At 33.0% G+C, this 14,222-nt stretch overlaps 1 protein-coding gene across 1 annotated transcript in view; it reads right to left on the minus strand.

Moving 5' to 3' along the window:
• The window catches only part of LOC130442346 (uncharacterized), a 60,896-nt gene extending 48,141 nt beyond the window's left edge, over positions 1-12,755 (minus strand). The window contains exon 1 of the mRNA XM_056776376.1: positions 12,510-12,755. Within this exon, the coding sequence (XP_056632354.1) occupies positions 12,510-12,534 (25 nt within the window). The 5' untranslated portion in view covers positions 12,535-12,755. The remainder of the gene's footprint in view (positions 1-12,509) is intronic.
• Between the last annotated feature and the right edge of the window lie 1,467 nt (positions 12,756-14,222).

Raw genomic sequence — 14,222 nt, forward strand, 5'->3', positions numbered from 1 at the left:
TTTCTGAAGTTTTGATTCTCATTTAATTCTATTTTTAATTCTGGACAACTAATTCACAAGCCCCTTCTATTAAAACTAGTTTTCAATAGTCAAAATTAGAATTAACTACATTTATGCCAGAGCTTCATTACCTATTTAAATTTGAGTAGGATATTCAATATCAAAGTATGTCTCAAATAATAGATGAAAGACTGTTTCTTTCGAGCCCCGATACAGTTCCAAAGTAAACCTGTAAGAATCTATATATAAATAGCTCTCATTTTGTAGGATCCCGTTCAAATTGAGAGAATTCATAAACCAAAGAAAAATTCAATCAGAAGGTTTTACTGCTATTTTCTTTTTAGAAGCTTTACATTCCCTGTGATATTTATTTCGCGAATATTTAACTGCATTTAGTTAATGATCTATTTCCATCAATTCATAGATGAGTCGGTTCCTAATTTCTTCTTTATTTCTAATTTTTACTTCAATTATGGTGGTGTCAAGTATGTCTCGATATCAAACCAAATTTAGAATAGCGAAATTCAATCTTCAAAGTAGTTTTATTTTCACAGGCGAAAGAGTATATTCACATTCATATTTTTTCATGAAAAGCTAATGGTGATGTATTTATGTTTATAATAATCAATTAGACGCAATATTTTTCATACCTAACCTACTTTATAAAACTAAAATTCATTCCAACAGTCTTTTGATGTCGAAAATAATTTTTGCATACAAATATTGTGACGCTAAGTTACAAAGGCTGCTACTTGAGTTTTCAGATAGAAAACTAAAACCAATTATTCATAATTGGACATGGCTTCATTGTCGAAGCATTTTTTCTCTTACGATTGAGGTACCTCCGAAACATATGATTTGAACTCATCAAACGCTTCTCAGGTGCTTTGATCTGCGGAAGTAAAAAGAAATCATTGGGTACCGATGATGTACGCCGATTGACCCATTAATGCGATGTTTTGACTGTTCAAAAACGTTTTTGTCTGAACTGATATGTGTGCTCGCACTGTCGGGGTGGAAAATAATTGGTCTTCTTCGATTGATTTTCCCGATTTTTTCGAACACTTCTGACAAATAAATTCTGTTGTTAAGAATTGACCGTTCTACGTTGCTCTAATGGAACAGTGGCGACATGTCCAGTTATTCTGAAAAAACAGGCGGCAATTTGCTTCGAAGTACTGCGCGAACATCTTTTGTTGGATTTAGATCGTCTTGAAAGATTCGCGCCTGTTAAGATTTATAGACATCTTGTAAAGTTCCGCGCATGAATTATTTCAACATTTCTTTTCACCGACACGAGCTTTTTTTGAGCGATTGTCAAATTATTCGTTATCCAACGCGAACAAATCTTTTTGACAGCCAAATGAATATGCAATATTGATTTCATGCCAGTGGTACTAATGCCCAAGTATGCCTCAATCTCACGGTATGAAACACGACGATCTTGCAATAACCAATCTTAAAAGACCTTTACGAATTCATCCTGTAGCGAGATGCGACCGCGATTGAATTCGGAAAACCAGCGAAACACCAATAGTTGAAGCGAGTTAATCTGAACACTGCTGTTGCTTTAATCCACTTCAAAAGTAATAGAAAATCAGCGCACCAAAAAGTTTTTACGATTTAATTCCATATTTTGACCAAGATGAATGTCTCAGATAACTGTAAACAACTCAAATAGCACTCGTATAACAACACATTCTGAGGACGTTCACCATTAAATATGTCAAACTTGATGGGAGTGTCAGATTTTGCATATTCACATCAGCGTTGCGATATCTCAAAACTTAAGTAGCAACCTCCGTATTAAAACTATTTACTCACTAATGTGATGTATCAACAATTATTAAACCACTACTTGATTTAAAAATGTACTACTAACAGGTTTTTCACTACGTAAACTACTATTGAGCTAAACAATCCAAATCTATTTAAATTTGGACCCTTACTAGTTGTTTTGTTCTCGAAGTCTTTAAAACTTGTTCTTGTTTATCAACCTCTCGTAATCTTGTGTTTTAAGCAGTTCTTTGCACATTCTTCTGAAATTTAGAAGTATATTTACCTAAAATATAATTATTGGTTCGGTCTAAATAATAATCTCTTCTTATTGTTAACAGTGAAATAGTTCTATGATAGAAAATTGATTGATAAATAATTATGACAATTATTGTATACTGGTGAGAACAATATCCTGATAAGCACTTAGCCTCGCTATCCGATTGCCCCAGTATCATGAAATTATGGTACATTCACGTAGACGGCGAAATTTCAGCACATAGGAGTCTGCAATCACAATCAGTGATCCGATTTTTATTTTATGAAGGTAAACCAAAGAGTATTTGGATATTGTATATGGTGACTCTTCCCTTAGATAGCGACTGCCGCAAATTCATTCACCAAGTTCCAATTCGGTTATTGGTCAGATTTTGATGAATCACGTCCAGGTACCTCGGAAACAACTACAGCGAAGGATATTGGCAGATCCCCAATTGAATGTACGAGAGATAGTTGTCATATTCGACTCCATTTGGCAAAGAAAAAAGTATTAGGGCTACGAAATTCTGCAGTAGTAGTAATTTTCGCACTATCATCCCAATATTAAACTTACTTCAATTTAATATATTTTATATGCGTGGCAGGAAAAACATCACTTAGAGTGTTCAGAGACGGAGTAACCAAAGAAAAATCCTCCCTAAATAATGGCCAAATCCAGGACATGCCTCAGAAAGATGTATCGAGAAAGTTTACCTCAATACTAAGCTGTAGAAGTAAGTGTAATCAAAACACCATAAAAGTAGTGAATAGAAATGCTATTAAATGGTATATGGATGGATCTAAAGCAGCAAGCAGGATTAATGGATGGAATAGGAGTGTACGGGCGTAGAATTAAACACTCTAGAAGCCTGAGCAACACACCTAACCTTTTTAAGAAGAAATTTATGCAATTGAAAAATGTGTCCACTTCAATGTAGAGAGCAACTATCGCAAACAGGAGATCATCATCCTGTCCGATAGCCAAGTAGTCAATTAGAGCTTTAAGCTCCAATATCATAAAATCCAAACTCGTTTGGCAAGAAAAGTAAAGTTACCCTATAATGGATTTAGGAACACCCCGGAGGTAAAGGAAAATGAAATAGATCATTATCTCGCTAAAGTAGGGATAGACAAGCCCTTCATTGGACCTGAGCTCTTCTGTGGTATCAGCCACAGAACAATGGAAAAAACATTGGAAAAGAAGGTATATAGGGTCAAAATCAATTACTGTGACAACCTACAGGAGCTGAGATTAACAGAAAATTAAGATACTTATCCTAAAAAATTTTACAAAAAATTTGATGGAACAATTAATAACATTATGGAAACCATAAATTTCAGTGGAAACGATAAAAAAATCCTTCACTATTATCAGAATAGCACAAATTATTCAAAGTATTATATTAAAAAACTTAACTGCCGTTATAGTCTCCAAACATATTGGAAATTCAACCAAGATTCATATAACTTTCCGACGACAGATGGCCACAATTTGTGGTCCCATCGATATGCCAAACAAACTCTACGCAAAAATACAAGGGTGACGTGTATTTAGGACGTTGCATACCCATTCGTTTTGATTGGTTGGAATATCTACTATTTTTCCATTCGACTATCGCTAAGTACAATAACACATATTTTATTAACCATTTCTGGAGTAATTGCAGTAAATAATGTTCCCTTTCAACGTCATACGTGTTTATATGGCTACTTTTGAATAAGGGAATAAAATGTAGCTCTAGTGATATTAATATGAAAAGTGATATTAATAAGGTCATTTTCTGATCTATTTTTTATGTAGTAGTAGATTCATGCAAACATTAACGATACTTGCATCGTTAATGTTTGCATCAATCCTATTGCATGTAATGATCAATTACTAATTACTTCTTGATAGATTTTCTGAAGTCTTGTCTTGCTAACCACAATCAAAATCGTTCAGATTCGAAGTAACCACTGCTGATTGGAATCGAAAAATCGGGCTATAAAATTTTATCCAGGCACAACTCAGTCTTTACATGTGTTGGTGCAGTGGGAAGCATTTGCGTTTGCCGTTAAGGTCTTCTTAGGCTTAGAAAAACTGTAAGTGCATCGAAACTAAAAACTGGAGTCGGTCCATTATATCACTGGAAAACTTTGAGATAATGAGAGGTTCAATTTTGTGATCACCACGGGCGTCGCCCTTACAAAAATGAGTATACTCCAAGGGTAGACGCGATCTTCATATCGGGGAATGCTATGAAGAACTACACTTTCATCCATACAAGATGGCAATTGTGTAGAAACTGTCTGAACGTGACTAAAATTCTCAGAAGAGCACCTATGAAGTTATTCTGGATTTCGTTCCTGAGGATGCTTTGTTTTTTGTAGTAATGAAGCCTATTTCTATTTGTGTAGGTCTGTGAATGAACAAAACATGAGCTACTGGTTTGATACGAATCCTCCAAAATTGCATGAAAAACAATTTTAGTCAAAGTGTTGTATGTAATTTTCTCAACTGCAATTATTGGTTCCTAGTTTGAGAAAAATGTGAATTTGGACCGGTATGTTACAAGATTTTTTTTAAAGAGCTAGATGAGCTGGACGTTTGTTCCAATGAAGACAGTGCAACGATACGTATCGCTGGAGCATCGATGGTTATTTTGGAACACTTCCCTGAACGCCTCATCTCAATAAAGAGCGATTTACAGTAAACTGCTATACAGATTTGACCTCATTTGATTGTTTTGAAATCCCGTGTTCGTGTGGACCGTCCAAGGATCTTTCATGGTTTATATAACAACATCCAGAAAAAAATTGCAAACATAACCTACATAAGTGATTCCCAAAGTGATCGAGGTGAACTCTCAAGTGCCCATGGGAGATTCGACAATAAGTAAATTTTGATCACTACAGCTGATATTCATATTTTTTATTAAAAATAGAAAATATTGTAAAACAACATCAGCAACAGGTCTACTCAAAGCTGTAATTGGTCTACAAAACTTTCTGATTCATACAAAGCGTTCTATTAAGCTTTGCAATGCTTTTCGAATAATCAAAATAATGCTCCTCTTAATAAGTTATTATGTTCTATAAATTTTGAACAAAGTATAATTTTTATTGCAAAATATGATTGACACTAATGAAACGAACAACAAATGTATACAATAATGAAGGTTATTTCCAACGACTCAATATTAAAACAACTATTTAAATTATATAATCATTAAAAAACAAAATAATTTATTCCCAATAGGTGAATTATTATCTGAAATGATCTGATAACAGATTTGAATGACCTTAACCTTACTACCTACACATCGTAGGATTCTTAAAAATTCCAAAAATATACATTACATGGGACAATTTTACGTTCCAATAAAATTAGTTTATTACACAATATGTCGCAACAATCCTTTTATGTTTAGTAGTACTAAAAGATTTTGATTTGTCTGAATATTAGGATACTTTCGAATTTCAAATCAAAGATTTTGAATTGGATAATATTAATCTTGAACAATTTGTAATGTTTGATCACTGTGTAATAAAATTTATGTTGAATTTTACAGATAGATTATCAAAAATATATAGTGTATGAATCAAGGGGTGCAAATTTCAAACATATATTCCATATACAGGGCGGTACACGCAATTCCATACTCGATATTTCCATTATGAGTCACATCTAGTAAAATTTGGCACGTTTCAAGTAGGTGATAGTATTTATTTTAAATTAATAAAGATATAAAATTTGTAATTAATGATACAGTATAATAGAGAAACTTCTTGATGATGAACATCTCACATTACTACTGAGAATCTTAAACAAAATTTACGAGACAGGTAATATTCCAGAAGAATGGCTTGGTTCGACTTTTATCACCCTACCCAGTCAAGTCAAATGCAAAACGTTGTAATGAATACCGCCTTTTAAATCTAATGTCTAGATCAACAGACAACCGTAATAGCTTGCTTCATAGATAACAAGAGGGCTTTTGACAATGTGAATCATGATATCGTGATTAACTTATTAATAAACTGAGACTCTATAGTAGCGACATCACTATAATTAAACAGATAAAGTGCGATAACCGTCTCTCGGAATAACTTAAAATTATGAAAGGTGTAAGACAGGGTTGCGTTTTTCCCCGCTCCTGTTTAATATATATTCAGAGTCAATTTTCCATTGACTCTGACATTGAAATTGGGGAAATCTTAAACAATATTAGGTATGCAGATGACACTGTAATACTAGCCCACACCATTCGAGATAATCAACAACTATTAAACAAAGTAAATACTATCAGTGAAAATCACGGACTTAAAATGAACTACAGTAAAACGAAATTCATGGTAATATCGAAAACTAGTATTAATAATGTTCCGCTGTCAATTAATAACCAACCTATAGAGAGAGTACACCGTTTTAAGTATTTGGGAAGCTGGCTGAATGACGAGTGGAACCCAGATGAGGAAATTAAGACAAGAATAGAGATAGCCAGGAGCACGTTTTTTAAATTAAAGTCGCTTCTCACAAGTAATGACCTTAACCTGAGAACACAATGGAAAATAACACAATGCTATGTTTTGACTACCCTACTTTATGGTGTTGAGAGCAGGAGTTTAAAGGTCTCCAGCATGCGTAAGGTGGAAACTTTTGAAATGTGGCTCTTTAGACGGATCCTTAAAATACCATAGACGGATCGGGTAAGCAACGACGAGGTGCTAAGACCAATGAATAGAAAACGAGAACTATTAACCATTGTAAAGAGAAGGAAAGCTTCCTACTTTGGTCACATTTTTAGAAATTAAAAATATGCCTTGTTACAGCTGATCATGGAAGGGAAGATAGAAGGCAGGCGTGGCCTGGTTTATGGTTGAAAAACCTTCGAGATAGACTTATTTCCTTATATAAATAAATCATATCTACAGTTCTCCATCTACTACACATAAAAATTGAACTAAAGAAGTCAGGTGATTGAATTTTATTTTTTTATTTTGGTTTAATTGTAGCTATTAAGATTAACTAATTTTTTATGATTGACACCGATAGCAAAAAACTATCTATAGAAATCATTAATATACTAAAAATTCTAGCAAAAATGATAGTGAAATATTCAACTTCAACCCTCCTAACTGAAATTTCAATGATGATTGATTGAGACAATTCTGTTCGCCAAAACTATGAACATAAGTCCAATTTTCTCCTGATTCTTGCTTATTTTTTCTAACTCTATAAAGCCATACGAATGTAAAATTAAATTTCGAAATATAATAATGATTATAAGAATAAGCGAGAGGCATTTAAAAATAAAGAATAGGTTATATCTTATACTTTCATGGATCTCCCTTGTATTATATTCTTTCAGACCCTTGCACAATTCTATCTAAAGGTTATTCTGCATTTATTGATCACTAATAGACATTAATCCTCGAAAATAAATATTGATGGGGTGAACACTGGATTATATTGTTTATAGTTTTTTTCTTTAATTAAACTTTGATGTTGATTGTTTACGATCATGATACACCACTGGCAGTATTGTGATCTCAATTAGGAATACCCCAAATTATTTAGTCGTCAAACAATACGTCTACATAGCTTTGATCTTAGTATATAAATTGCAACCAATAATTGAATAAAATATTGAATATTTGAATCAGAACTACACAAAGCTTGAAAAAATAACAAGAAGAGAATAAAATAAGATAAACAGGAAGCAATAATATCAATAAGAAGGTCAATAGAACATAATTGAAAAAACACTGATATATAATTATTAATTGAAAAGCAATTTATTGTTACGAACTTGTCCACGACATGGACCGTGAAGACGGTTCTGTTATGTTATGATAGAAGAGTCTAAAGTCTTCCGGATACAAAGGCTGTTTACATGTTTTTTATAAGCAATGGCGAATTGTTTATATTTTTTTAGAACTAATTTTTAGTCCGGGCTTTTCATTTATTGATCATCTAGAATTATTGAGAAATTTTTTTTGGGTATAAATACTAGTTAGTTTATGAGCTACGCAGCAGTGTATAATTAAAAGCGACGAAATAGTATAAAGTAACCGGTGAATTCAAATAAATTAAGGAAGAAGTAATAAATGTAGTGAATAGTTAATTATATAAGTAGAAATAAGGTAGTTATAGCGTCTAGTATTAGTATGTAAATAAATTATGTAAGTAAAATACAGTGTGTACAAATTCACCCGTTAGATATAGTTTGAATAAATAAGAAAAACAATACAATAAATTACACAAAATATATTCACTATAATACAATATTTATAACAATTCAGCTACAAACAATGAAAAATAATACTGAAGAAAATTAACTGTTCCACTGGATTTCCACCCGCTTTTTACCAAATGTAGTGGGAATGTGTTAGTGATGATTTGCCTTCGGCTCACGTTTGCTTTCACTCATCAGCCGGGATAAAATTAAGTTCATAAAACCTAAATTATCGCGACGTTTACACTATCGAACAATTCCATTAATATTTTTGTGTGTAGCGAAATATGTTCCAATGCCATACAAGAACTGAACGGTACAGAGATGAACAGAACCTTCCCAAAAGTTAAGAATATTTCTAAATCTCTTCATTGAAAACTAAATCGATCTGTTTACGAGTACTAATGTATTTTTCGTATCTGTGATAAGTAGTCTAAGTTCAGGTTTGATTATTTTTATTTGTATAAAAATATTGAGGTGCGCAAAATTTTTCGTTAGTTTTAATAATGCTAAAAAGAAAATTAAGAAGAATTTATTGGATTAGTCCAAGCGTGCTTAATTGATGAATGTCGCGAATCCCCTAAATGTGTCTCAAAGTGTCGTTTCGAAAATTCTTATTTAATTTCAGGAGACTGAAAATGTTGCCGAAAAACGAGGAATCGATGGAACCACCGCCATTGATGATCATTACCTGACTCGTAGACATCCTCGTAATACCTGCAAAAATCTGTGAAGAGAACTTTTTAATATTAGAGGAGTTTCTGTATCGATCTCAACAATGAGAATAATGTGGTGCGAATTCAAGATCCAGAGACTTGTAGGAACAATACCATTGATACATACTCATAAACAATACATGATTACCTTGGATGTTCGAAAACCAAATCTGGCGTAATGAATGAAGACACGCAATATTCACAGATGAGTTCCGTCCTCGAATAAGAACATTATAAAAATCGTTAAAGCTCTTGCATCAACAGCAAGCAATGAAATTCACCTATTTTGAGGAGGTGCAATTCTGGCCATAGTTATAATGGCTGCAATGAGTCATTTTTATTGATAATAATACGAGACTACATCGAACTGCAATAGTTTTAGAAGTCGCCTGATCTGAATCCCATAGATGATGCTTGGGATCAGCTACCAAAAGCCATTGACGTCCATAATCCGCAACCAAAAACCTTACAAGAGCTTAGAAATCTTCTTCCACAACTTCAAGCAAAATTTATCGGGAAACTTGGTAGTAAGCATGCAAGGAAATGTGTTCTTTTTCTTCTTTTTTATTAATTTCCTTAATAAATTCTCTTGTTTTATTATTCTATATTAGCACTTCATCTAATTTTAAGTATTCTAAGATAAGAAAGAAATTTTTGATTCAATTTTGGTATTCAACGGCTTATAAAATGAGTACTATAATCAATATCCTTAACTTTGTGCTGTTTTTATCCTACTTAGAGATGATGATATACAAGATGTCTCAAAAGAAAATTCACCATTGTATTGCTTATTGCGTGAGCGCAGCTATTCGGAGAAACGCTGAAGGTATGTCAATCGGTAGGCTGGCTCTTGGGTATTTAGTCGGTAAAAAGCATTTTTCGGGAGCGGACTGTACTGCAATATCCGTTACTTAAATAAATGGCCAGGCACTCGATTGTTTGGAAAATGGGTCGAAAAAAGACACCGGATCAACACTGTATAAGCCAAAATCCGGCCGTCCAATGTCTAGAACGGTTAAAAACGTAGACAGTGTTAATCATCATTATTTTGTATTTTACATTAAGATTTGGGACTGTACCCTCACTAAACTCAGTGCAAGCATTGAAATCTCGGGATTATGAACACAGGCTTGACTTCGTAAAACAGATGATTGGGCGCTTTCCAACGTTTACCAAAATCTTGTTTTTAGATGAAGCTCATGTCTATCTCAATAGACACGACAACAAGCAAAATTGCCGCTACTAGACTGCAACAAACTCAAAACACAAACATCAGAAACCCCTATATTCGACTAATGTGAGATTATGGGCTGCGATGTCAGCGCAAAGTCCTTACTTTTTTGAAGAGGAAAGGGGACGCAAAGTTATAGTGAATTCAGAGCGTTATGTATCGATGTTAGACGATTTCTTCGAGTGTGAGCCGCAAAACTTTGATGGTTATAACTAAAAGATATGGTTCCAGCAGAAAGAAGTGATTTCACACAGGTCCAACAGATGTCTACCACGAGTTCCTGAACATTTTTTGGACAATTGATCTCCAGGAGAGGTTACATAAGTTGGACTACGCGCAGTCCCGATTTAACGTTTATAAACTGTTTACTTTGAGGTTATGTTGAATGTAAAGTTTACGTTGGCACAATTAAAAAAAAATATCCGTCACAAAATGACAGCCATCACGTAGAATCCCTATCGAGCCGTCATAGGCAATTTTAGTGCTGAAATAAACGATTGCCGTGGGCGCAACGGTTGATAGTTTTTCAATATGTAACAATAATTTTTCCAATAAACTCTTCATTTTTCTTAAAATTGTTTTTTTTTAAAGTGAACTTTCTTTTGAGACACCTTGTATGTTTTTTATTGCTCAAGATATAAAACTGTAGTCAAGTCAAAAGTATGGTCAAGCAAATTTCTAGTACATTTCACTAGAGTCAATGTAAATTCGTCTTTTTTTTCAAAACTGCCACTGGGCTCGCAAATCAGTGAAATATTTTTGTCAACTTTCCTCCAAGATGATAGATGAATTAGCAACATCCAGCATTACCGTATCCAGTTGAAATTAGTAACAACATACAAACACACTTGTTTCATAATTACTTATTCCTCTCGCGAAACAATTAGTACCGAATGAATATAAAAATGGATGAAATCCTACTTATACAAACAAATTTATATAATGAATTCATTATATTCATTAAACAACGAAGAATTATAGGAAAAACTTTTAAAACCGTCTCTATGTTTTCTTCTTCGTCTATCTTCTGACGGCTTTTTTAATTTTTGAATAGTCTCAAATTGGAGATCTCTATGTAGGTCGGTGTTTCGAATATACCAATTACCTGCACCTGCAATATTCCTCAGTCGGTTTTGAAGCGTTTCTAGCTGTTTGTAGTTGTTTTAAAAGTTTCAATAACTGCAGGTTGATTGTAATGTCTCCTATAGCTGCTCTTATATTTTCACGTTTTCTCGATTCCGGACACTACATGTAAATAAGAGATAAAGTGTCCGTCCGAGAACAGTGCTTTGGAGTACTCCAGTATTTATTGGTTCAAGCTCCAATAACTCCATTTCAACTATAATGTTAACTGGATTAAATAAGACATCAATTCTTCAAACCTGTAGTTATAAATTATTTACTATAAACCTTCGTTACTTGTGTATCAATTTTTTTGAATAAATTCAGTACCTAGCTATTTTAAAGAAAAATATTGAATTAATCATTATGAATAATTGTGTGAAAACCGGTTTGATAAATTTGAATAATATTCCCTCACATTTATTTATCATTATTTTATATTATAATTAATCCTTTTGTACATTACCTCTTTAAAACGTTTGAATGCAATAGCTTTTTTTATTTTATAATATTGATAAAAGATCTTTCAATACTTTATTTAACGAAAATTCTTTCAAATATTCCTTGTTTGAATCACATTTCCAATAAATCAATTTATATAAGTAACTATGAAATTGCCAGAAACTATTAAATTGCACTTGCACCCTTCTAAAAAAGTAATCTTACAAGCTTGCCCACGTTTATTTATTTAATCAATTGAAAATTATAAATAGAAATAGAGAAAAAAACGTAATAAAACAACAGGCATGAAGTAATTAAAAATCATCAACCGCAATTCGGCGATTTATATATTCGAATCCAGCATTAATTCCGCAAGGGGTAAAAAATCATGAAACCAATAAATCCAGGTACCTACATCAGGTAATGTTCTATAAATAACATTCGCGAGACGGAGGTCGCTAACCTAGGCCATTCGGAAAATTGACATTTGCTGTCATCAACCTCGATATTTTCACAAAAAAAGAGATTATCTTAAAAATGAATTTGTAATGTCTTCAAATGATATTTTAGTTTAGATACAAAAGCAAAAAATCTTAAATGATATTGATCCAGCATCAAAGAAAAAAACTCCTACAAGAAAACTACTCCAAAAGGTTATATCAGAAGGAAAAATACATTTCTAAAATGCGTTTAACTTTTATTTAATAGTATTTCGAGTACGAGTTAACTGTATTGTTATAAAATTACCTGTAACACTTAGCAGCGACATCATGCGGTACTTGATTCTTGAAGGATGTGGTTTTAACCCTTTCCACTGTCACTATCCAATCACAAATCAAATCCTTCAAGCTTTTCGACCACTCATGTTCATATTCCACGGGTAAATTATTACGAAAATCGGTATTCTTGATAGGGGCTCTTATCGGAACGAAGCTCTACTAGTTACTACTTCGGCTTTTTTGGACCCGGTGTTGACGCCATAACTTTGATAACGTTATCCTGCGGACGTGCGCAGGACCTCTTGTACTGCCAGTCGCCGCCACCGATAGTTGACGACGGAAAACAACGTTGCCATCGGGAAAATCAGAAAATCGCGAAAAGCTTACTCTATAAATCATTCCAACATTTGAATTACAACTAGTTCCTACAAAATTACTCCAATTTTTATGTTGTGACTGCGGTTTATCGAGACAGTTATGTTAATTACAAAACATGTGATTTTATTTTTCTTTTCAATGGATAAACAAGCCGCTCTCAATAGCCTATTAAAAACAGCAGAAAATTATCCTTAGCAAAAATTAAAAATTGATGGAGAAATTCTCTCATTTGATTTTGTGAATTTTTTTCCAACTTTCCAGTAGCTTATTGTTAATAAAAATTAATTATCTTTTTTTAATTGGTTGTCTGTTATGAATTCTGTCACTGTTATAAGCAGCGTAATTGATAGATTACTGAGGTTTGCGGTTTTTATATATTCGGCATTTCAACATAAAAATAGCTTACTGGTATAAAAATCGTTGATAACTGCTCATAAACAATAAGCATCTAGAATTCATTGTATAACTAAATAAAGATTACAGAAGAAAAGTTATAATTAAAAGCATTTGTAGATCATGTTTTAAATTTGAAATTTTCCCTAAAATTTAGCGCAACGTTTGGAAACTGTCATCTAAATCTCGTCCTGGGTTAGGTTCCACAATCAGCTGATTCCGGGTTATAGTCTCCAAAAAACCTTTATAAGGCCTAGCGCAAACCTTAAATATCGAAGATTGGAACATAATGCTAGCTTAAAATGAGAAACAAAAAAAGAATTATCGAATTGGATTACAGTTGAAGATGTCTACAATTCACAAGAGTCCACAAAATAAAAATTACAGAAATAGGCAACGAATAGTAATAGCAATAGCAAAGAAACTAAAACGCAAAGAACTGCAATGGTATTGTCACATTCAAAGAATACCAAAACTAACTACCAGTGACTAAAACAAATACTTTAAGGGGAGCCTCCTTGAAGAAAACATAGAAGACGACCAACTGGATGCGATGATGCAATGATAAGTAGATACCTGAAAATAGGGGACTGGAATGAGAAGTGATTGTAGACAACAAAAATGTCGAATTTGTAGAGGAAAATGCTGGTGAAGAAAAAATAATAGAAATATCGCAGAAGAGCCATAATCATTTTGGAAATCTGACGAGGCAAATATAAGTTTCTGTAATAAATCGCAATTGACATAAGCGTATCAAGGTGGAAACCAACGCCTAAGCGAACTTGCTTAACCATACAAAATTCTATATTTGCTTGTCTGCTGTTAATAGCTTCAAAAGAGTCGAAAAACGTTTCAAATTATAGTTCTGAACGCCAGATTTTAAGAAAGAAATATTGAATCCTTTATTTAGGTTATCAGTCATTATCATATGAAATTTCGCCCTCAAAATCTCATAATCATTCGAAACTGT

This window comes from Diorhabda sublineata, chromosome 4 (assembly GCF_026230105.1).
Source record: "Diorhabda sublineata isolate icDioSubl1.1 chromosome 4, icDioSubl1.1, whole genome shotgun sequence".
Lineage (NCBI taxonomy): Eukaryota > Metazoa > Arthropoda > Insecta > Coleoptera > Chrysomelidae > Diorhabda > Diorhabda sublineata.